This window comes from Colletotrichum fioriniae, assembly GCF_027942845.1.
Source record: "Colletotrichum fioriniae strain IMI 355084 chromosome Unknown scaffold_2, whole genome shotgun sequence".
NCBI classification, from domain to species: Eukaryota; Fungi; Ascomycota; class Sordariomycetes; order Glomerellales; family Glomerellaceae; genus Colletotrichum; species Colletotrichum fioriniae.
The window spans coordinates 1,540,679-1,565,696 of NW_027076838.1; the positions used below are offsets into that span (position 1 = coordinate 1,540,679).

At 51.7% G+C, this 25,018-nt stretch overlaps 4 protein-coding genes across 4 annotated transcripts; 3 read left to right on the plus strand and 1 right to left on the minus strand.

Moving 5' to 3' along the window:
• Window positions 1-4,997: 4,997 nt before the first annotated feature.
• Window positions 4,998-6,147, plus strand: N0V96_002240 (uncharacterized protein; the record flags this gene model as incomplete). Its single annotated transcript, XM_065756472.1, has 4 exons — window positions 4,998-5,003; window positions 5,207-5,212; window positions 5,314-5,321; window positions 5,724-6,147. 4 exons carry the CDS (start codon window positions 4,998-5,000, stop codon window positions 6,145-6,147), a joined length of 444 nt encoding a protein of 147 aa, XP_065614841.1.
• Window positions 6,148-9,792: 3,645 nt separating this feature from the next.
• N0V96_002241 (uncharacterized protein) lies at window positions 9,793-10,968 on the plus strand (the record flags this gene model as incomplete). Its single annotated transcript, XM_065756473.1, has 2 exons — window positions 9,793-9,798; window positions 10,555-10,968. The coding sequence occupies 2 exons, from the start codon at window positions 9,793-9,795 to the stop codon at window positions 10,966-10,968; spliced, it is 420 nt and encodes a 139-aa protein (XP_065614842.1).
• Window positions 10,969-15,218: 4,250 nt separating this feature from the next.
• N0V96_002242 (uncharacterized protein) lies at window positions 15,219-17,241 on the minus strand (the record flags this gene model as incomplete). Its single annotated transcript, XM_065756474.1, has 6 exons — window positions 15,219-15,820; window positions 15,876-16,293; window positions 16,348-16,553; window positions 16,665-16,806; window positions 16,863-17,039; window positions 17,116-17,241. 6 exons carry the CDS (start codon window positions 17,239-17,241, stop codon window positions 15,219-15,221), a joined length of 1,671 nt encoding a protein of 556 aa, XP_065614843.1.
• Window positions 17,242-20,798: 3,557 nt separating this feature from the next.
• Window positions 20,799-24,558, plus strand: N0V96_002243 (uncharacterized protein; the record flags this gene model as incomplete). The annotated part of the gene is made up of 2 exons (XM_065756475.1): window positions 20,799-20,806; window positions 20,961-24,558. The coding sequence occupies 2 exons, from the start codon at window positions 20,799-20,801 to the stop codon at window positions 24,556-24,558; spliced, it is 3,606 nt and encodes a 1,201-aa protein (XP_065614844.1).
• Between the last annotated feature and the right edge of the window lie 460 nt (window positions 24,559-25,018).

The window sequence follows — 25,018 nt, forward strand, 5'->3', positions numbered from 1 at the left end:
GTACGGGCTACATACAGGGGAAGAGATGTACAGCCAGTCAGATATCGAGTCAATTACCGCAAACGCAAGTGTGAGGACCATGCAGAACAAGACATCGTATTTTTGATCCCCCTGCCTTGAGATTTCTGCTTTCCATTCGGCGGCAGCTCTCTGGGGTCCACCCAGAATGCTGCCAAGGGGCAACTTCGCCGGTGGCATGCGTTGTGTGCGCATTTTCCTCGTTGGTTTGCTTCGAAGTCTGAATGAGGGATTGTAAGCGATGGGCGCGTTGCTTTGCTATAAATTTCGTTGCCTGCTCTCCAGCCCTTGGCCAGATTGTTAGCTTCCATCCACCTCAGTACCATTGGAATACCAATATAAGATTCCACTCGGCTTCCCTGCAACTACGGTACATACTGTCATCGGTATCAAAACTTGCAGTCATGGCTGAAGTCGACCACGAGGTCAAAATTGTTGCTGATGAACAGGTCAATACGTTTGTGGTCATTTTGGCATCTATCACTTTTGAGCTTACGGAATTTGTAGTCTCTGGAAGATGGTCAATCAGACGTTGCAAGTATCGCTTCCTCAAGCACCAGCATCAGCGGCTCAATCTTGGACTACCGGTTCGAAAATGGGCGGACGTACCACCGTTACAAAGACAGGAGTGAGTATCGCATTCACCATGTCTCTGCGAAAGCTGGTTTTTTGCCTGGCATGCTGACTGCCTTGAAAACAAGAATACGCGATCCCCAACGATGAGCGAGAGAATGATGGAATGGGTATGTCACCTCTGCGGAGGCTTTGGTCCACTCGAAGTATGTAGCTTGCTCATCTGACACTGCTAGATATGCAACATCACATATGCCTCATAACCCTCGGTGGTCGGCTCGGACTTGCACCTCCGTGCCAGCCTGACGTCAAGGTTAATAGAGTATTGGATGTTGGCACGGGCACAGGAATCTGGGCGATTCAATTCGGCGACGATCACCCCGAAGCCGAGGCAAGCTCAAACATGATGATGGATTTTGGATGCGTGTTGACTGTGGATCAGGTTCTCGGCGTTGATCTATCAGCTACGCAGCTAGACATGTAGGTTTCTGGACCTGTGAAGCTATTGGGAGAGAGGACTAAGAGGTTGGGACTTCTCAGCGTAGCTACGAACGTCAAATTTGAAATTGACGACATTGACGAGGAGTGGACGTATAACATTCCGTTCGACTACATCCATAGTCGCTTCATGTCGTCGAGCATCGCAGACTGGAAGGTGTACCTCACTAAATGTCTCAAGTAAGTGCGACGTTTACTTCTGTCTTTTGCTCGATGGCTGTCTGCTAATGAGTGTAAGTCACATCCAACCTGGCGGTTTCCTCGAACTGCAGGAGCCAGAGATGGAATTCCAGTCTGATGACGGAACGTTTCCTGCAAACTGCCCCTTGGCTAAGTATGGCAACCTCCTCAAAGAAGCCGCCGCCATCTTTGGCCGTGAGTACGTCTCTGTGTCTTCCTTGAAGACGCTGATGACCGAGGTGGGCTTCAAAGACGTGACGCTGAGCCGGTACAAGTGGCCCATCAACACTTGGCCCAAGGATCCCTCGTTCAAGGAACTGGGCGCGTGGGGCTTTGAGAACAGCAATGCTGGTCTTGAAGCTATTTCCATTGCGCCTCTGACGCGCGCCCACAAGTGGACTAGGGAGGAGGTGAATATTTTTTTGGCTGATGTCCGCAAGGACCTGGCTAACAAGAATTACCACACTTATGTCCCCATGTAAGCCGTCTCTAATTCCACCAGCCGAACACGCCTTGCATGCTGACTTGAGTAACTTAGGTATTTTGTCGTTGGACGGAAGCCAGAGGCTAAGGAAGAGTAGATATTGGAACAGAGGTTTTGAGAACTATGCCACTGCCTTACGACTGGATATGGTTAGGAAATGTGAATGATAATAAGACATCGTGAAGCCCGACTTCTGTTTCTATTCGGGAATCCAACCTCTTCCCCCAAGACGAAGAAAACGAACAATGCCGCCAATTAACAGTATTTCAATCTTTGCCCGGCTCGTCAAAAACACAAATCGAATCAATCCTGTGGCTGAAGCCGGGGTGACTCGGACCTTTGTCTCGGCTCCGGACAGATTCAGAAGGTCGGGCGTTGCGTCCAACAGCTCTACCATGGGTTTGGGCGGCTCGATACCGAGCAACGAACGACGGCCCCCTCTCTGTCCCACAATTCCCTTCTAAATGGAGACAACTTGGCCGCTGTGCTTGCATTATGCAATGTACATTTTGTTCTGTTGGCCCTGCTCAAGAACATGGGCCGGAAAGAGGGGGTTACAATCGAATGTTTTGGTCGCAACAAATAGACAAGCTTGTGCATCCCCCGCTACCCGAATGCCTTTTGCTTCTCGTCAAGATTCGCGCTCTTACGTTGCCCATATTTCTGTTTGCAGGAGAAACATTGAGATTGGACATTTTGTTCACTGCACGAACGAGCCCCTGCGAGCATGGCTTCCATCGTGGATAACGAGGTCCGGCTTGTTGCTGAAGACCATGTACGTGTAACTGCAACTTTGAACACCAAGTAGATAACAACTAATGCAAAGTGTAGGCTGACGTGACCGACAGCGAGGCTGATCTCGAGGTGAGGACAACACCGGCCTCGCGCTCTTGTTCCACTTAGATATTTTTACTCATGCTGCTCTCTTGATAGAGTATTCAATCAGAGACAACGAGCATCAAGGCATCTATGCTCGAGTGGCGCCAAGAAAATGGTCGAACTTATCATAAGTATAAGGATGGCAGTAGGTAACGCAGACGCTTTTCGACTGCATCCAGCGGTTGACCAGCTTCGCTAGAATACCTCGTTCCCAACGACGAGACAGAGCTCGATAGACTTGGTAAGGCAAGCTACCACAGACTAGTGTCTTATCACACTGACAGGGCACAATAGACATGCAGCATGAGATCTTTTATCTCACGTGGGATGGAAAGCTCGGCGTAACCCCTCCATGTGAACCTGGCGCGAAAGTTGGTCGTGTTCTCGATCTTGGCACAGGTACTGGATTGTGGGCAATCGACTTTGCGGATCTGCATCCTGAAGCCGAAGTGAGTCTTAATCCTTGTGACGCAGCCTAACTCTCAACGTGATGTGCGAGAAATGGCTAACGGCGACCCGTCCCTTAGGTGCTGGGCATGGATCTTTCTCCTGTTCAACCGTCAGAGTATGTTAATCCCTCATGACAGACTGGTCAGTCATGAAAAGACACTCGGAAGACTGATCGTTCATCTCTCACAGCGTTCCGCCTAATGTGAGATTCGAGATTGATGATATCGAGGAGGAGTGGCTTTATTCACAGCCATTCGACTACATTCACAGTCGAATCATCACGGGCGGCATCAGCGACTGGAAGAAGATGATCAAGAAGGCCTACGAGTAGGTGTTATTACCAGAGTCCAACTCTGCGAAAGATATCTGACACTTTTCCCAAACATAAAGCCACCTCACGCCCGGCGGATGGTACGAGATACAGGAGTCAGACATGTCCCCAGCCGCAGACGATGGGACATTGCCTCCCGAGAAGGCATTGTCTAGATTCGGTGCCCTGATCCGCGAAGCTTACGTGGTGATGGGTGTGCCCTTAGTCCATGTTCCTGATCTAAAGGACGTCCTCACAGAGGTCGGGTTCGAAGACGTGGAGCTGACGGTCTTCAAGTGGCCTACGAATCCTTGGGCCAAGGATCCCAAGTATAAGAAGATCGGGGAGTGGAATTACCACAACTTCGGCGGCGCAGTCGAGACTGTCTCTTTGGCGCCTCTTACCCGAGTACACGGTTGGACCAAGGAGGAGGTGCTCGTATTCGCCGCCGATGTGCGGAAGGATCTCAGAGACCCCAAGGTTCACTCATACTTTCCCATGTAAGTCCCAGTGTGCTTTCTGCCCTTTGAGTTGGTGGTCTTGCTGATAACATTCCTAGTTATACACTTGTGGGCAGGAAGCCATTGAAAGCTGCGACTCCAGCAGCAACTACCGAGACAGCTCCAGCTGCGGCCTCAGCTTCACCTCAGTGAGCCCGAGGTTCGTTTAGCTAGCTGATGACTCAAGGTGGCTTTCCATGCTTGAGCTGGATTATTTGAGGCTAGAAAGATTTCTTGCGGGGCTCTTGTTCTTTCGAGGGGTATATATTTCCAGTTGGCACCGGACCTGGGAGTGTTGAGGTCCTGTCCGAACTTCGTCTTTACTTCGGTCGCATAGCGTCTTCTAGCTTCAACGACTTTCTATCATCAACTCGAAGATGTCAGACTTTGATTAAGAATCACAGGCTCGAAAACAAAAACTATGTCTATATTGAAAGAACGATTGGCATCATAATTGCGTGTATAACTTTTGTGGCCTTTGAGTCGTTTGGTGCGGCTATTACATGGCAGGATGCATGGGTTACTACTAGCCTGGCGGGTGTTTTGCCCGCGACCCGCGGCGGGGGGATGCTTTTCCCATTCCCCCGCTGCATCTCCAGTTTTTCGGTCTGCAAAGAGGCAACGTCGCCGCCCGCCTGCATCATGCGCCCTGCACGTTGATACTGTGGTTGGTGGTTGATGGGCAGACCGCGGTTGGCAGAACACGAGTTGGTTTGACAAGCAAAGAGGGGTTGATTCATCTGGTCATCTCCCAAATTCCGAAATATCACCTTATGCGTTCCTGTAACTGAAAGGCGCTCCTCAATTTCCTAGAAATAGACTCCTAAATTGCTGGATTAAATCAGAAGACACTCGCCAGGACGGTCTCGAAGGATTACGGTCATGGCCGCTGCACAGGGCAATCCGGAGGCCCACCTGGTCGCTGAAGAAGAAGTACGGATTCGTGCAAGTCTCATGTCGTCGGAGTAATAATGCTGATGATCATCGCATCAGGTCTCCGATAGTGAACAGGATCTTGAGAGTCTTCGGTCAGAGACTACGAGCGTGAAGAATTCCATTCTAGAGTATAGAATTGAGAATGGAAGATCTTATCACAAGTACAAAGATGGGAGTGAGTCTATACTCCTTGCAAGAGGTTTGAGTCGTAAACTTCTGCTAACCGATCTCAGAATATGCCTGGCCTAACGACGACATGGAAAAGGATAGACAAGGTGAGTGATAAATCGCGTGTCATTTCTCACTAGGTGACTAGAACTCATCACTAATTGAAGCAGACATGCAACACGAAATCTGCCTCCTCACATTTCACGATAGACTAGGGTTCGCTCCTCCTTGCGACGAAGGCGCCAAGGTCGGCCGTGTTCTTGACCTTGGTACCGGGACAGGCCTCTGGGCCATCGACTATGGTGACAACCATCCAGAGACGGAAGTAAGAGCTGATCATATGCCTTGTTTTGAGAGGCAGGTTTCTGACAGTGAGACAGGTGTTGGGCGTTGATCTCTCTCCTATCCAGCCACAAGAGTAGGCGAATTCTGCCTATTGAAACGCGTGAATCTGGTCTGCTAACGATGATTACTTAGGGTGCCTCCTAACGTTCAGTTCGAGGTCGATGATGTCGAGGAGGAGTGGCTGTACTCCCGGCCTTTTGACTACATTCACCTTCGATTTATGAATGGCTCCATTTCGGATTGGAAGAAGATCATTCAAAAAGCCTACGAGTATGTCTGGTTTCTGTAGTTCGTTCTATCACTTGTCTTATTGATGTTCATGTTATTGAACGTTCACGAGTACGAAGCGTATCACCCAGGGCTGACTGTACTCGTGTAATAGTAACCTCGTCCCGGGGGGCTACTTCGAGATCCAGGAGTCAGAGTTCATTATCAGAGCCGATGATGACACTCTGCCTCCTGAAAAGCCTCTGGCTCAATTTGTTTCGCTCATTCGAGAAGCTGCGGAAAAGTTTGGTCGCAGGTTCGCGCCTGTCTCTGAGATGAGGGAGCAGATGGTCGATGTTGGATTCGAAAGCGTGCTCCAGGAGAACTTCAAGTGGCCTTCTAACCCATGGCCCAAGGATGAGCACCACAAGCGAATTGGCGAGTGGAACTTCCACAACTTCGTGGATGCCGCTGAAGCTATGGCTCTCGCACCTTTGACCCGCGTCCACAACTGGACGAAGGAGGAGGTCCAAGTTTTCCTTGTGGGTGTTCGTAAGGACATGAGAGACAAGCGAATCCACTCGTACATGCCCATGTAAGTTGCCTTGGCACCTTGTATCAGAGACCTTCCTCCAAGACTGACATAACCTTCCGTAGATCGACTCTTGTGGGTAGGAAACCTCCGAAGGAAGATACTTCAGCTCCGCCTCAAGATCAGAGCACGCCAGCAACTCCAACTTGATATCCGGGAAGGATCTTTTAAGCAATTCTCCTAGAATGGCTAGGAGATCTAGTATTGAGTCAATTTGGACCATGGATTGGCTGGAAAGAGTTCCGTCCTGTTCCGGACCATCTCAAATGAACAGATCACTCTGAATTGGAACACATGAGTTGCCCACAATCGTCGCTTGACCGAGGCATCAAAGTTTTGTTGGCATGGGTAAGGGTCTGGCGCACCGCGGACGCGGGATGCCTTCCGAAGGTGGGCATCCCATCTTCTGCGTTGGCAGGGGTTGGTCGACTGATGCAGCAAGTGGTAAAATCGCAACATGCGGTTGGAAGCTGTTCCACATCTCCATGGCGCGTTCTCTCTCTCTTCATTCGACCCTAGTTTTCTCTGCCCCATAATTTTCTGCAATGGGGAAACTGCACCGTCGAGATGCATATGCATGTTTGCTCGTTGGTTTCTTCGCCGACCCCCCAGCTCAGAAGAGGGGTGGCGGGCTGAGATCGACTGTCTTTGTCACAAAAACAATGAATGACCCCTCAACAATTTTCTCCATCACCCTGTCTTAGAATTATTTACAGTTGGCGTAGTGCTTTGATATCATCAGTACCGAAAAGGCATACAGCGAGATCGGCACGAGACTTGCCAAAGCGCCAGTCTCTCCCCCAAGATGGCCGAACCGAGCACTACTGTCACACCCCAAATCGTCGCAGACGATCAGGTAAAGTCACCGTACCATCTCGAATTGCGATGGCGTTCTAAATTTGTTTAGCATGAAGATGCTCAGTCAGATATTGGAAGCGTATGTGCAAGCTTCACCCCAACTCTTCAACGTATCATGAGTCTTACTTACATGCTTGACACAGAGCATTGCTTCTTCAAGCACCAGTCTCCGGGCCTCAATCTTGGACTACCGCGTTGAGAACGGCAGAACATACCACCGGTACAAAGATGGCAGTGTGTTTACTCTTGTCGATTACTGAAGAGCTGTTCTGACTTTGACCTGAGAATACACGATTCCTAACGATGAAAGGGAAATGGAAAGGCTAGGTAGAATCCACTAGCTCATGTGCTATACAGATCCTCACTAACATTGGCCATAGATATGCAGGATGAGCTTTGGGCCATCTCAATGGACTTCGCATCTGGAATGGCTCCGCCCGGGCAATTGGATGCTGAAGTTGGACGAGTCCTTGATGTCGGCACCGGCAGTGGCATCTGGGCAATCAACTATGCAGATGATCATCCCGATGCTGAGGTACCAAGAGCCCCTCAAATGAAAATCAGTTGTTTTTGAACATACTTGACTGATTTTGTTTCCCCTTAGGTCCTCGGTATTGACCTCTCGCCAACCCTCCCTGACTAGTAGGCGTCTCCTTCTTCCCTACCTTACGCGTTGATCGTAAAATTGAGGGCTCTAGGCGGAAGTCGGCTTACATGGATTTCTTTCAGCGTACCACCAAATGTCAGATTTGAGGTTGATGATGTCGAAGAGGAATGGACGTATTCAAGGCCTTTCGATTATATTCATAGTCGTGTCATGACAGGCAGCATCAGCGACTGGGATTTGTATCTTCGCAGGTGCTACCAGTAAGTCTATTCTTCCTTCTACGTTCCGATCTACGTATGATCACGGCAGAAGCTGATTTGGGTGTCAATAAAGCAACCTCGTACCTGGTGGGTGGGTCGAACTGCAGGAGATTGCTGTATACTGCGAGTCGGATGACGGGACGCTGACCCCAGACCACGCGATTTCCAAATGGAGCAAGCTGCTGCACGAGGCAACAATCAAGCTTGGGCGTCCTTACATTGACCCCGAAGGCCTTCCAGAGAAGGTGCAAGCTGCCGGATTCGTTGACGTTGCTATCACTGCGTTCAAGTGGCCGCTCAACGACTGGGCCAAAGACCCCAAGTATAAGCAACTTGGCAGACTCCAGCTAGAAAATGGTTCAGCTGGCATCGAGGGTTTCACCATGGCAGCGTTTACCAGGGCTTTCGAGTGGACTGCCGAGGAGGTCAACGTGTTCCTCATTGACGTGCGAAAGGACGTCAACAACCGGCAAATTCACGGTTACCTTCCAACGTAGGTCATAGTGATTTCCATGCCATCAAGTTCATTCTGACTCCCGAGATAGCTACTCCATTATTGGACGCAAGCCAGGCAAGGAAGAAGCCACAGCTGCCCCGGCTCCTGCTTCCTCGGCTCCTGCTTCACCAGAAGCTCCTGCTGCAACTGAGGCTTCTGCTTCTTCTCCTTCTCAGGCTCCAGCACCGAGCTCATCTTGATGACATGGTTCGGAGTTACGGTTGTCGACTGAGGTTGCGTTCGAGACGGGATCTAGCGGCTCTAGTCGCTTTAGTGCCAGTCTTACCTGGGGTTTTGCAGGGATAGATCGACTTGCAACCCACGAATCATACGGATGCAAACAACAGCGGCACCAAGCTGCAAGTTTTAATCTTTTAGACCATGAAGACATGCACTAGAGATGGAGGGGCGGCTTCGGTTCTGATCCTGCATGCCTGCTTTAATGTTTTGCTGGGATGAGAACGGAATGTCTAGACGATACTTAGTGACTTGCTTAGACATGAACAGCTTTCGCTCGACGTAATCTTTCTATCCGAATGGCTAATGGCTTATGTTGCGGTTCACTTGCCGAATGGTCCTCTTCGAGACGGGGCTTTCATTGTTAAAAGCCAGACTCTATTGTCCGTTGAGCTGGCATCTTGGCAACTACACACTGTTGGACACCAGTGGCATAGATAAGGGAACGCTAGTTGACTAGTAATCTCGATGTTTGCCTCGAGCCTTTGCAGACAAGGATGGGAGCGGCCGAGGTCAGATGTGACAAGCATTACCATCCATTCGGTGGGAGACACTATTTTCCCCTTGTCTAAAGTTAGACCTTCCTATTCGGTCGCATCTTCTTCAGTTCCACATTTGTTTGCAACGCGGTGGCAACGCCATCGGTGCGCATATGCATGTTTCCCCGTTGGTTCCTCTTGCGAAGAAGAGGGGTTGGCTGGGGGGATGTTGGCAAGGCCGGTTTTGTGCTCTGCACAAAAGGGATTGTAGAGCCCAGTCCTACCCCCTCATCGCTACTACTCTTCAGTCCTTTTTTTTCTCCGACTTTTGTGACACCATATTTGTACACAAACTTGACCCAGTACTGTGGTTCAGTAAGATTGAGTGCAGCTTTCGTTACGGCCAACATGGCTCATGACAACAACGCCGCGGTCCTTGACGTGGACGATGTAAGCGGAGCTAGTCTTTCGTCACATGACGAAGTTTGCTTCAGAAGTATACTGACTGTAAAACTAACAGGATGATATTCGTTCAGAAGTGGGAAGTGTAAGCTCAAGCTCGTGTTGCCATAGGCAGTACCCCAGACTATAGAGGAAGGTCAATATCTCACACACCGTCACATCTTACAGAGCGTAGCTTCATCAAGCACCAGTCTTCGCAATTCTCTTCTTGATTACCGCCTCGAAAACGGCAGGACTTATCACCGATACAAGGATGGCAGTATGTGCATTCGCGCTTCTGCCCCGTTTAAAACCCCATTCTGACTCGACTCTAGAATACAATCTTCCCAACGACGAGCGAGAATTGGACAGGCTAGGTAGGCTATCTCACATAGTTCCGCCTCCTACCGTGACACTTCTCTGACATTGTATCCAGATTTGCAGCACCATTTGTGGCTTCTTTCGCTCGATGATAGACTTGGAGTTGCCCCGCCTTGCAAGGAAGGCACCAAAGTCGGTCGGGTACTCGATGTTGGAACTGGATCTGGCATTTGGGCCCTCAACTTTGCTGATGAGCACCCTGAAGCTGAAGTAAGTCTGCGATGTGGGCTCACCTCGTCGCGAGCCAAGAGTCGTTCCGTCTCTCGGTTTACTTCCTGATATGGGACGTACATCATCTAACTGCGATGGTTTAATAGGTGTACGGTATTGACTTATCGCCGACTCTTCCTGGCTAGTAAGTTGTCTTCACAAAGGCGTGAGTACGAGACACAATTTCTAACATATTCAATCGTCACAGCGTGCCCCCAAATTGCAGGTTTGAGGTCGATGATGCTGAGGAAGAGTGGACATGGTCCCGGCCCTTTTCCTACATCCATAGCCGAGTTATGACTTCCAGTATCGGTGACTGGAAGCTGTACTTACAACGTTGTTATGAGTGAGTCTTCACAATTATATTCATCAGCCACTTTAGTTGGGTAAGGGATTACCTCAAACATGAACAACGCGCTAACGTTATGGATAAAGCAATCTGGAGCCTGGCGGATGGATTGAGCTACAAGAGTTCGATCTTTATCCGCGATCGGACGACGGAACTCTCACGCACGAGCACTCACTGATTAAGTGGTGTGACCTCCTCCTCGAGGCATCGGAGAAGTTCGGTCGCCCCTATGTTGAAGTTCCGCCATTGAAGGATCTTCTCACAGAGGTAGGCTTTGTGGACGTGTCGTTGGATCTGTACAAGTGGCCCACCAACACTTGGCCAAAAGATGAGAAGTATAAAGAAATCGGCTCCTGGCACGGCGAGAATGTCTCTAGTGGTCTCGAGGGCTTCACGATGGCGGCTTTGACGCGTGCCCTGGATTGGTCGCGGGATGAAGTCAACGTCTTCCTCATTGATGTACGCAACAACATCAAGGATAGAACCATCCACGCATGGTGGCCAGCGTAAGTATTCCGAGGAATGAAAGGTTTAGACCGAGAAGAATGTTCGGCTGACACGATACAGATACTTCATCATCGGTCGCAAGCCAGAGAAGGTGGACAGCCCGGCTCCCCCGGCACCCCCGTCCCCGAAGCCGCTGTCTCCCCTGCGGCTCAGACTTCTGCGCCGGCTGAGACTCCATCTTCCCCTCCGGCTGCAGCTTCGGCTACAGCTGAGAACACAACTTCCGCTACGAGCCCGACTTCAGCTACAAGTCCAGCTCCGGCCCAGAGCCGCACGCCGGCTGCATCTTGATGGAAAATTGCATGCAAGTGCCAGATGAGGGACGAATTTGGAATGGGAAGATATTTTCCAGTGCCACTGACGTGTATGCATACAAGTGCAACATTACTTGAATTAGTGTAGGGGATTTGTACAAGGAGCCAATTGAGTGGAACGAGTGGCCAGCATGCTAAACTTGCCTTACCATCTATCCTAGCTGAGCTGGATGTCAAAGGTTGTATAGCGATATAGAGGCTCTGCCCTCAGGTGGATTACCTAGTTGGTCTTCAAGGCGGAACTGGATACCAACAAGAATGGCTAAGGCAAGAGACGCTATAGGAATCATGGATCGGCTATGGGATATGACACTGATTCGAGTGATGCAACCTTCACGCTATGGAACAAAGATGATTCACATGGAAATCTTACTTAGTCTTTGTAGCGAAGAAGCTGTCCGCCGCGGGCGTTGCTCCAAACTGCCCATCACTAGTCATGTCGATGCGATTTCAGCATCTTCATTTCGTTGGTTTAATACCGCAGTCGATTATCGTTGAGCTATTCGTGGCACAGAAAATGAAGCTGTTCCGAAGCTGGTTTATGATGGAAGGCTAGCGGCGATGAGAATGCCTGATCCAACCGTCCGGTTATAGTGCAGGCCCGTCCTGCCCCTGTCACATTATGTTCGATAAGGTGAATACCAAGCGACTGTGCCTCTTCCATGTATCCACTATATCGATGGATGACCATTTCTAGAGACGCGTATGCATGTTGGTTTGTTGGTTCGTTGGTTCTTGTGTGCATCCGTGGTCAAGGACAGGGGCGGGCTACCCTGGGAGTGCCGAATTTCCATCACAAAAACAGCTGCTGCCCCGCGCCAGTCTTGTACTTGTTGTTTCTTTTCTCACAGTTTGTTTCTGACACCCGAAAAGTTGGTTCCGTCGACGAAAATTAATCATGAGCCGGTGTCATAACGAACTGTGACTCCGAACATGTCGCAAGACAATCAAGTCGTTGAGATCGTGGTTGACCAGGAGGTAAGACTGAGCTCGCAAAACATCATTTGGCGTCTTATATCTAAACAGATTTCAACGTTTAACAGCCAGAGACAAACCACGGTGACGCCGATTCAGCCTTTGGAGATGATGTAAGTTGTAGGTCCTAGACCTTCGAAGCGCCTCACATCGCTCACATCTCCTGTAAAGGACGCTGCCTCCTCCAGCATTAGTCTTCGAGAGTCTATCTTCCAGTACAGGAATGAGAACGGCAGAACCTACCACCACTACAAAGATGGAGGTAACACTAGTCCATGCCATCTACCATATTTGAGGGCACTTCTAAAACTGTAGAAGCATACATCTTTCCTAACGATGAGAAAGAGCTGGAGAGGCTAGGTACTTATGAGCCACTAGTCATTTTGCTTCAATCTGTCTTTCTAACAAACGGTGTAGATCTTACGCATTCAATGTGTCTTCTCGTAACGGACAACAAGCTCGGCGTTGCTCCACCATGTCAACCTGGTTCTACGGTAGGCAGAGTACTCGACATAGGTACGGGCACTGGTATCTGGGCTCTTGACTTCGGAGACGAACACCCCGAAGCTGAGGTAAATAATTTGCTTGCTTATATGCACCCCTTAAGCATGCCGCCAATGCTACTGGCTGTTATGTTTGAGTATATACTCACAGAGGTATCCGATAGGTTATCGCTTTTGATCTCTCACCGACAATGCCTAACTAGTGAGTACCTATCTTGGATGCTCTAGATTCTCCAGGAAAGAGTCGCGTACAAGATAGGCTGACATTTGCTCGCAGCGTTCCACCCAACGTCAAGTTCCAAGTCACTGATGCTGAAGACCCTTGGACATACTCACGGCCTTTTCAGTATATCCACAGCAGGGTCATCACGTCGGGTATCAGCGACTGGCAGAAGTACCTGAGAAACTGTTATGAGTAAGCATACGTCTACACCATGAGATAGTTCAGTGGGCGGATGGCTGACCGGAAGCGACGCGAAGTTTTCTTGAGCCCGATGGTTGGGTTGAAGTGCAAGAAATCGACCTCTATCCGACGTCCGACGATGGAACGCTGAGGCCCGATTCAGCACTTCAAACGTGGGCAAACTTGCTCGCAGAGGCCTCGGTGATATTAGGACTCCCGTTCCCAGATGTAGCGTCACTCAAACAGGTCATGATGGAGGCTGGGTTCGTCGACGTCCAGATGACCAGGACCAAGTGGCCGATTAACCCTTGGCCGAGGGACTACAAGTGGAAGGAAATCGGCATATGGAATAGCGAGAATCTTCTCACCGGTATCGAGGGCTTCTCCATGGCCGCGTTGACCCGTGGTCATAAGTGGTCTCGCGACCAGGTCGACCTCTTCCTCGTTCAGGTACGGAGGGATATCAAGGACCGAATGATTCACGGTTACTGGCCAATGTAAGCATGATCTCCGGCATCTGCGATATCTTCATCATGTCCTCGACTACAGCTAATGAGTACATGTCAGATACTTCATCACTGGACGCAAGCCCGGTAGAGAAGAATTTACACTTCCAGGACCCGCTCTCTCCGAGGCTGTCTCATGGCCCTGAGTCACGAGAGGGACTGCTGGACAAGACGAATTGTGTTTTAGGCAATGGTTATCACCTGCAGTGATGAGGAGCATCTATTATTGGCGGTAGATTATTGATTACGGAGTATCATATAGTGCGGCCGTCTCATCAAGTTGCATAGCTAGTAAGTTTTAATGATTTTACGAGCCCTTCGATCAATCCGAGATTCAGACCTCAGACAGCCCATAAAAACAATCCAGCCAGGAAGAAAAGCTACCATAGACAAAATATATGGTCAGCTTCACCACATCTCTCATAATGCCAAAAAGAAACAAAAGCTCACCAGCTCAGACACAACATTCCCTCTCGCTTCATCCTCCTGTCTTCGAAGTCCCTGCCACCGGCGCTCCGGCGTCTCAAAGGATACGCTACGCGGCGGGCTGGCTTCCTTGTCTTCTGTACACTCTTCTTCAACCGTTTCTACCCCACCGTCAATATCGAGACTCGAGAAAGATTCTCCCTGTTAATCAGACCATACTGGACACGCAATCGTACCTTTTTCATCGATAGACGTCCCTACGTGCTCCCAGTCCGCGTCATCATATACGGCCTTCTCTTCATGATCCGACTTTTGCTGATCCTTCTGTGCCCCCTCAGTTTGGAGGTCCTTCACAGGCATCTTGATTTTTCGCTGCCCTCCAGTCTCTGAGCTCGAGCTTGAACCGAACTGTGCGGTTGCCGTAAACGAGACGGCGAAGCTTTGCGAAAAAGTCGAAATGACTCAAATCTTTTTTGAATCTCGTCAGATTGCGGCGGGCGGGAGCCGGATAAAAAACCACGATAACCCACGGACTCATTCGAATGTTGAGGCGGCTGCCTTGCGCCGCGCCACTGCGTTGAGGCCGACAACATCAGTCACATGAGAGAAAGCGGCACCATGCCATGTCCGTGACGCAACTGTCCATTTCAGGCCTCGTTTCCTGGCGATTTTTGCTGAGCATAAGCACATGCAGGTTGGCCCCGTCGGGTGCCCGAATTTGCGGCACAGTTTCTCTTGACATTGCCCGTTTAGGAGGTGCGGTTTCCCTGGTGGTTTTCTATTGCCTCCACTTCCTCCAGCGTATGTAAGTCTGTCGTGTCCAACGATTTTAGTGGCTGATATACTCTCTCACTATGCTCCATCATATTGTAATCAGAGGCTATTGTGTGATGCAGAAGATCGATAGGCCCTGGAGAGAAAGACACGTACTGTAAGAGCAATGTTGAAATTATGCAGTAGAAGAAATCTGAGATAAACACATTATGTGTATCATCCAATGCTGATATCAACCCGATATGCCATCTACTCGTATACACAAGAAAAATAAGAAACCAACCCACCAGATGCAAACGCCTCATTATCCATGGCCCGCGGCACTCTAATATCCAAAAAGAAAAGGCCGTTCTCACTGCTCCATGACCTCCACGATCCCCTTCCAAAAGTTACACCGATCTCTCTGCCCATCATCGACATTCTCCATCCGGTTCTTATTCAACTCAAACACGTACCGCGACTGATTTCGTCCCCAATCGCCCCAGTCCGGCGCACCCGCGAGCTTGTACGTGTTGGGATTCAGGTCGCGCACAAACGAGATGACGTACTTCATCATCAGCGAGACAATGGGTTTGTTGTACGTCCGGAAGCTGTCGGGCGTCGGGCACGCGTCGATGCCAAAGACGGCGGGCGCCTCAAAGACGTGCGGGACGCCGAGCCCGGAGGCCGTGTTGTCGTTGTCCTGGACGTTGAAGCGGTAGGACCAGCTCGTCCCGGAGCGGTTGGCGGCCGCGTAGGCGTTCATGATGGTGTTGGCGGGGCAGATGAAGGTCGTCTCGCCGTAGGCTTGGCTGGTGGACGGGAACCAGACGTTGTGGTTCGGGAGTGGCGGCAACAGGGGGTACTTTTGCAGCATCGGGTCGGTTTCGTTCTTTGTGAGTTTGGGGTAATTATCTGTCATGAAGGAGACGAACTCGTCTTGGGTCGCGACGTTGGCGGCGAAGACGGATCCCTCTGAAGGAGTGTGTTAGTGCCTCAGTCGTTGTTGCATTAGGATGACGGGACTAACCGTTGCTTCCTGTCCCAAAGAGGACGGGGACTTTGATGAAGGAACCCTTATCGTAGAGACGGTACGGGTAATCTTGCAGAATGTCGCCGTCTATACATGGAGTCCAGTAGAAGTGCGGGTTTGCCGTCCTCCCCGGAAACGGCGATGCGATATTGGCGTCCTGGATCGCTTTGATGTCTTTACCGCGCAGACAACCCATCTGGTCCTTGTCATCTGTGCAGCCCACCTTAGCCAGCGTCTGGTTGAACTGGTACTCGAGCTCCGGAACACGAGGCTGCGCGGGAAAGAAGACCGACTCGGACATGGCGCCGATGAAGAGCTTGTCGTCGCGTCCGCCGTAAGCTGCGAGGTGGAGGGCGACCGACCCTGCTCCGGCTGAGAGGCCGTGGATAACTACATGATTTGGGTCACCGCCAAACTGTAGTGCTTATGAGCATGGATGAAAATGGCGTGAAGCAGCATGAGAATTCACCTTTGATATATGAGTCTGAACCCATTTCATCATTAATCGCTGGTCCAAGAGTCCCACGTTCAGCTCGCCGTCTTTTCGAACCCGGTCACTCGCCAGGAACCCCCACAGTCCGACCCTGTAGTTGAAGTTTACAAAGACGACATTCTTGCCCGAGACATCGACAACTTGAGAGCCGTTCCAGTTGGGATTGGCATTCGAGGTGTAACCTGAAGCTGTGTCAGATGGAACTTACTACAAGACCGAAGCACAAGAGCCTGAACACAAGTAGGCCCTCATTTCTACATGAAGCAACGTCATGTGAGTGGAGGGAGCCTTACCACCGCCTTGAATGAACAACCATACAGGAAGCTTCGAGTCGGCCGTCGTGTTTGTTGGTGACCAGACGTTGGCGTATAAGCAGTCCTCGTCTTGACCTGAAGTAGGATAAGTCACATCCGTCCCGAGACAAATGGGCCCAAACTGAGGTTCTGTCAGCGAGGTGGTACTCGATCCAACGACACGGTCCAGTGCCTTACATCGATGGCATCTGTCGTGCCCTCTTTCGGCTCGGGATCTTGAGGTGCTCGCCATCTCAGATTTCCTATCGGAGGCGCCGCATACCGCATTCCCAGAAACTGGTTTACACCGCTCGGGAGCGAATTCCCAGAATACCTCGCATAGCCGAGATCGACAGTGACCCTCGGCAAGTTGGCCTGTCACGTAGCGTCAGTACTCTTGTGCGACGTGCCGCCAGGGAATTTTGGGGAAGAGAGAGACATCAAATCGGACCCCATCTCGAACAGCGAGATATTCACGAATGTTGAAGTAGAGGACGACGGAGAGGGCCGCTAGGATCATGCTGGCGATGGCAACTGGCGCAGAGTATCTCCGCCAGTTGAACTTCCTCGCCTCCATGACGGGTCGAAGGAGGGGTGAACATGTTTCGAGGTCATATGGTCCCGCGGGCTGCGGCGGCGCTGCGCGATCCCACGTGAGAGCCACCGTGGGAAGCCGTCTGCTCTGCTTCGGGAGACAAGAGCCCAAAGCCGAGCGGGGGAAAAGCAGGAGGAGCGAGAGACTGCGAGTGAGTGAATGCGAGAGAATGAGGCTAAACTAGCGGCTGCTGCATGTCGTTTCCGAGGAGGGATCCGTGCCAGTCTCACAGACTCTCTGCAGCAGTGAGATGGCGCGGGTAAGACGCCGAAGATGAGTCTTAAGGGAATCGTAGATGGAATTGCGGACAGCCTCGGACGAGAAGAGGTCGTAGATGTAGTGATCGATTTCAAAGAGAAAGGGGTGGGCCACCGTCTAGAATGACGATTGATATCGCTGAGAACGATAATCTGGAATGTGTCGAATCTTGGCGGCGCCGAGCATGTCTTTGTTAACTTTGGCTTGGCCTACCCAACTGCTACAGCCTACAGCTGGGTACCCCAACTCTCTCACCTCACTGAAGAATGGATACGGGAGGTGGGAATGCGGGTTTTCTGGGGTGATATTGCCCACCTCACGCACTACAACTGCCATCTCCCATCTACAATTCCACGCCAGGGCCCCCATGCTGGCTGCGCGCTGCAGACTTGATAGGGGGCACGGGCTGTGTCAGCGCACTGCCAAGTAGCCCATCTGCAGTGACGTCGCCAGGGCCTGTATCTTCTGTTAGCTGGCTCTACGCAGGGTACGCAGGTAGAGCTGGCCAGGAGGGTTCTGGAAGCCAGAAAGTCCTTGTAAAGAGACCCGGCGAACACCCCGCCGGCCTCCAGGGGACCACTGGAAACACTGGAGCGTTATCCAACAGTCCAACAGCAGGCCGCCGAAGAGCCGGGGCTTCGCTGTTTTCGGTAACAGGACGGCAGTGGTTCACCGAGGGAGAGACAAGGGTATCGTCATCTGTTTGATCGTATCAGAGCAAAACTGCCGCAAAAACACTCCGTTGCGTACATTGTCATCAATTGCCGAGCTGTCTAGTTCACGGCCGCCTAGTTCATCCTGAAAAGGGAATCATGATGAACTTTTCCAGGCTCAAACAGCACCGGTAACAGAGAGCTCCTGGCACGAACACGGCCACGCACGCGTAGGGGACTACGGTTCCTTCCTCTGCGCAGGGTGCTGCCGGCTTGGCGCTTCATCTGATAGATGAGGCTTCCGCGTTCTCGTAGTCCGTCGACGAGCTTCTATCCTTGCTCGAGTACCGGCCGTGTTCCCCTCTGTGCCAAGGATCAAGACTCGAGAATTTCTTGTTGATCCTTATCCACTGTCACAGAGCTCTTATCGCTCCCTGCTTTTTGGCGTCACTGCTCCTTATTCTGTAGCATTCAGTCGGGGTAAATATGGGCATCCTCCAAGGGACCGCTGCTTAGATGAAGCAAGAAATACTGGGGAAGGTCTCCAGCAGTCATGGACTCATGGCCCATGGGAAAACTTCGCAAGGTCCAGAAATAGCGCTGGCGAGACATTCTCTACCCTCGGATGTCCATTCTTGTCGTATTCCGACTCGGTGCCGAGTCGTGTCCGGGTTAGGTAAGCCGGCACCTCGAAAAGGTAAGAATTGAGAAAAGTGAAGCCAGCTGACTTGTCTCGTGATATCGTTGGTTAGTCGAAACTGCCACACTGCTTCGGGCAACATAAGATGGCATCAGGCTGTCTATCTTACACATGGCGTCCGCTGTCTCTTTTTGACGAACGTCTCCGAATGGCGGGTTTAGCCGTGGAGGCACACACTCAGCATGTGGTGTTCAACCACAAAATCCAAAAATAGCATCACCCGTCGCCCGGAGGGTGTTTGGCGTCTCGCTGTGGTTGGTCGCTGTGAAGGGCTTGAAGGCTTGAAGCAACCACGACGATATATCTTGCGCATCCGCATTCGGAAATTCTACAACCTCGGCGAGTCGCTGGGCTTTCTGCGTGTTGGAGGTGGGCTGTTGGAAGAGAGTTATGTCGGGCGGTTGGGCTAAGGTAGGCGGGGCATTCCACCTTTCTAGCTGAGATGTGGAAGGCCCATCTTTCACACTTGTAGAGTTATGTCGATATGAGACTAATGGCTGCCAAAAGACATTTGATTAACGCCTTTGGGGGCTCAACTTGACACAGTTGATAGTAGGCTCTCTCCCTGCATATCGCGATTCGCAGGTTGCCGCTTAGGTTCCGCATCCCTGTTTCAATATCTTCCCCAGCAGCGTCAAAGCTGCACCAATTAGAGAACGAGTCTGCCATTCTCTGTTGGTTCTTAGAGGATAGCCAGCCGCCACTGGTTTGATGTTGTGTCTGAAGTAGACACCAAAGAGTCACGATAGCCAAATGCTGATGAGGCAAGGAGAAGCCAACATAAGCTCAGAAAGAGTAAGCCCAACGAAGTGGTAGAGAGTCTGCTGCTGTTACATTGTTTCAAGACTCAGCCTCATGTTGTCAGCTTCCAACTGACCTAGCGAAGCCTTGTGTCTCTGAAGCAAGGCCTCTATCTCCACCTTGGAATGGCAAGACAGGCTCCATTTGCCCAAATGTCAATGGCAGAGCCAGCGGCTAAGGGGGTGCAGCTGTGGTTGCAATGGGATGCATGTTGGTTGCCTTTCATGTAGTGTTATCGGTGGTTTTGTGAACCTCGAAGCGTGTCGCAGAACACCTCAAGAAATAGATCTTTCACTTTCACGACCTTTGACCATGAGCATCCAAAGTTCTTTTGAGCACTCCCTAGTCCCAACTCCTAACAGAAAGGACTCGGAATGTGCAGGTCGTCACGCCTTGTTGATAGAAAGGGGGTCCCTGGTCTGTTTGAAATGTGTTTGCCTGCGGAAAGAAACTCCAAGGACCCCATGGAACGGAAGATCTAGGCAAGGTCAGCTCGGGTTGGTCGGGTACCTTCCGATAAGGTGCCAACGCCGATGATTAGCGCCAAATCAGTGGGTAAAGTACGTTAGGAGCAGGGGGGATGGGGGGCAGAATGAGCAGGCAGACAGAAATGCACCTGATTGTTTTGGAGGACGCCCTCACGCAACTCACCACTCACACCATCCACCCACTGATACAAAGATATTGGGCTAGCTTCAGGTGGTCCAGTAGCGTCGCTCCGCCACATGTTGCTTGCGTTCGCCCGCGCAGCCGCATGTCCAAGTCCCTCAGTCCCCAATTCCCAAGTCCCAGCCTAGAGACCAAAGGGCCCAATAGAGACAAAGTCTGTGATCCCACACTCAGCTCACACTGTTGTGCTTCCTGCACTTGTTGTCTCTGCGTTTGCCTCTAACGCTTTGCTTCTGCTTCTGCGGCTACCTACTACTGCTTCTCCTGCACTGCACTGCGCTGCCTTCCTCCTTCGTCTCAACAACGGCCCTTTTCCAAAACTCCAGACGATTCATCATGTCAACTTCCTCCCGCCCTTCGCTCTCTTAGCCTCGCAGCGATACCAACTTCGCCGCAAGCAACCAAGCAATCGGGCTGCCCTTGGTCTATCATGGACACCAGCACTGACGCTGGCGGACATGGGGAAGTGGGATCACGGTCGTCCATTGACAAACCCCCCATCCTGGCTCCGGATCCCGCTTTTGATCGCCTCCCGGACGAGATTATCCAACAGTATGGCTGTGTCCCTGCCATCTCTCTCAATCTCTCTCCTATCACAGGTTTACTGACATTGGCCATAGGATATTGCAACTCACCGACCCCGACTCCTTTGCGTCTCTCATCCTCCTCAACTCGAAATGGCGATCAGTCGCCCAGCAGGCCCAGCTCTATGCCCTCCACCTCTTCAAATGCGAATCCTATTCCTCGAGCCATCCCCAGCTTCGCGATACCGATGTCAAAGATGAAGATCTTCCGCGTCTAAGGCGACTATTCGCCAGAGAGGTCAAACGCAACCTTTTCGAAGCGTACCTGCGACCCCGCGAAACCGTTATAAAGTTGATATCCAATTCCATCAGCTCTTCGTCATGCCCCGGTGGCGAGGGAATGCAATTCAGTCCGTCGCCACGCGGTCACCATATCCTAGCCTACAACTCATCTCGAATCTACGTTCTCGATGTTCGGGGGAAGGATATCGACGTCAAGAGGGAATTCAAGATCTTGCGCCGCCCCGTGTCGACCTGCATCAAGGACGACGGCTCGATGCTAGCCGTGTTATCTTCTGAAATGCAGGTCGACCTCTACGATTTAGAGCAGTCACCCCCGCGCCGCACCCAGTCTCTGATCTTGGATCACGCTCCGCGCACTATTGCCCTCTCGCCCTGCGGTTCTGTCCTGGCTGCTGCGTACGAAGGAGGTATCGAAGTATCTCTGGTCAACCCTGGCGCGTTACCTACAGATAGACGCGCTGTCAAATGTGACGGAGTCGATTCCTTGTCCTTCTCGTTCGACGGCACTCAAATTCTTGGAACAACGATTCACTCATCGCCACCTACCACAGTTATCCTCACAGCTCCGTATTATGACCCGGGTAACCAAATGGCCGACGATAGCATTAGCGCGCTTTGGACTACGTCTATTCTGTTTCCTAATACCAGTCGTGACTGCAGTCATGCTGTGCTGTTGCAGGACTCTGCCCAAGAAGAGGCGAGCTGGACGTTCACTTACGATCGTAGTTTTGAGACATTCAGGGCTGTACGCATAGAAGATCTGAGAAACGGAACAACCTATTTCACGGGCCCGAAACCCGATCCAGGATCACAGGCTAAGCTCACGCCTTGCACTCTTCCTGCAGCGACTTTCCACGGTGATCTTGTCAGTGCTGGGTTCCAAGGAAAAGATGTCTGGCTCTATGGTGTCCCTGAAGACCTCGACGCCGTACCTGAGTTCAACTCCTCAGGGGCTGATGGACTGTCAGCCTTAGCTGGACAAGCAAGAAGAAACAGTGGACCCCCTTCGCGTTCGTCATCGTCCCGAGCGCAAGAGAATCCAAGGATCCCTCAATGGCAAATGTTGTGTGATAAGCTCCGGAACACTTTCATCTGGGGTGCAAAGATTGCCGAACTCGACGGTGTCAGCACGGTGAAGTGGGTTGCGGGCTTTGGTCAGACGTCGGCACAGGAGCGCCTCGTCATCGCAGCCCGGGGCATCTCTCCCGGAAAATCCATCATTGAGGAGGAAGACATCGACTTCATTGACGGCGGCAGAGTTACCCTCTTGGACTTCGACTACAGCATCGAAGACGGTGTTAGAACGGAGATTGAGATTGAAGTGGGCACCAAGGAGCCTGAGGTGCTCGAAGAGGAGCAAAGAGATATCGATACCGAAGTGGCTATTGTACGTCGCAGGACTGTGGCTCAGAAACGGGGAGATCGCGGTGCCTTGATGCGTGCAGCTACGAGTGCTGCAGCCCGGAGCAACCCTTTGCCATCTATGCCGTCCATGCCACCCATGCCACCCATGCCGCAGCCCCGAGAAGAACGGCAGGCCGAAAACGACAATGGCGAAGACGACCCTCTTGTTCCAAGACGAATTGGAGCAGCCCCGCGTATCAATGTCCAAGAGCCAACCTCACCTTCAGCGCCTGGGGCAGGCGAGACCGCCTCGATGATTGGAGAAGAAGAGGCAGAAGAGGCAGTCGAAGCCCCTTACTCGCATGACGGGCCCCGCTCCACCAACACGCTTCGTCGCGCTGCCACTGCTGCTGCTATGAACCGAAGCCGCCACCCGCAACCGCCAGCCGCTGGACCGGTAGAGTATCGGCGGGCTGACGGCCGACGTGAGCATCCGCACGAGAGCGATGCCGACAACTGGGTTCCACCGCCGCCTCCCTATCAGAAGGACGACCCCGGTGACTTGCCCTCTTTCCTACGGAACGCCGTCATCACGCCTGGTGGCGTGCAGATACAGAGTCAGCCGGCGAGGACCCAAACAGCCGCGCCTGCCATTGGCGCATCAGCATGGGCGCTTCCGACGCGACCAGCTCTGTCTCAATCATCAGGCCGCCCTCTAAGCTACCAAGAGACGGTCAACAGCCCCCCGGCTAATGCCAGCCACCATCTGCGTATAGCCAGTGACTCGACGCTCATGAGCCGGCCGCGCACTGCAGATTCGGCAGTTCGTCCAACGCACAGCCCTTCGGCCCATGTTGATCTTGACAACGATATCTACGACGTCTCGCCACCAGATTCCCCACGCATGGGGGCGAGAAGACAGAGCGAAACTCATGCCATCTCTCCTGAAGACCAGCGGATGGTCAGCCAAGTTTCGGGGGTTCGACCATCAAGTTCCGGGACACACCAAGATTCCGAGGCAGTTTCTCCCGAGCAATCAGTCGTATCCCCGATCGTTCAGCAGGCTCAGGCGCCTCCCTCGCTGGGTTTGGAGATTCCGTCGGCTTCCTCTGCAAATACTGCAGAGCTGCGACAGCCACAATCAGCATCTACTACCGACTTGCCGTTAGTCAGACGTCTTTCCAATGCCTCAACTTGGCCTAGATCTGCGCAGCCGGGCGATGGATCTTATCTTCGTCCAGATGGCGGTCCTTTGAACAGCCACCCCTACTCCGCTCCTGCGACTGACGCAAGAGTCGACGACATTGCCGGGTCTTCACTGCCACCATTCCCCATGGCAGATCAGTTGGCCAGTCTGCGGAGCCATGAACAGCTGCCTCCATCTAGACGGTTTTCTGGAAACTTCAGCTCAGTCCAGCGCGTACCAGTGGGAAGCCGTCGGCCTGGATCTCGCCGAGCGTCTGTGCCACAGCCTGTCTCGCAGCCCGCTTCTCAAGCCCAGGGACAAGCTCAGGACCAGAATCAAGTTGCCGAATCACAGTTCGAAGATCAACCCTTGATCATCAGCACACCTAGCGGCGTCACTGGCGCATTTGATGCGCCTACTCGTCAGCAATCGAACCGCAGAACCGAGATGCCTTTACTGGCCCCGATCCCGCGTCATCCACGCCCGACCCAATCGGGCCCGGTACGACCAACGGTGGAACGCCTTGAAACGATATACAGCACAAACTCCACAAACCGGCCCGAAGCTTCTGGCAGCAGAAGTCTCATGCCAGCATGGTTACAAGCGCCGTCGACGTCGTCTGCGGGCCGGCAGTCGCATTCTTCGGTCAACAGAAGACCCAGTCGTGCCGAGCGGAGTGCAGCTAAGAACATCAAGGACGCCAAACGGCGCGGTTGGAATGGTTCCCAAAAGAAGAAGAAAAAGAAGAAGCAGGTTGATCACGAGGTCGCCAGCTCTACTGCATGGACGGAAGTTTCCACGTCTAGTAGGAATGCCACTCATGGCAAATCAGAGAAGGATAAGAAGTGTGTTGTGATGTGAGGATACCATTGAAAATTGGCCCGTGGGAGAGGCATCGTGATGCGGCGACAATTGCTTCAAGGCTTTTTGCACGTTTGAAACTTCATGATTGGAAATATAGCACCGGAGTTGGGGTATGGATGAGCACGTTCGAAAATATAGAGTGAAGGCCGTGGAATTGTAGCCATTGCAGCGACGATTGAGACACGGGAAGGAAAAGTGGTATGACTATGGTTCTCATGGCATGATATTGTCTTGTTGCCTCTGCTACTAAGAAAGATAGGAATGTTGTAGCTACTCACTCGCTTGAGATCGATGTGAGGTTGGTGCGTCGATCTATGATACCAATTTCTTTACGCACACAATGAATTATACTACGGACTCAAATCTCCAAAGTTTTATCAGGTCTCTTCTATGATGGTCTTCTATCTGTCCATCCACTTTGAAAACGCTCATTTAGATACTTGTCCGCTAAGGAAGG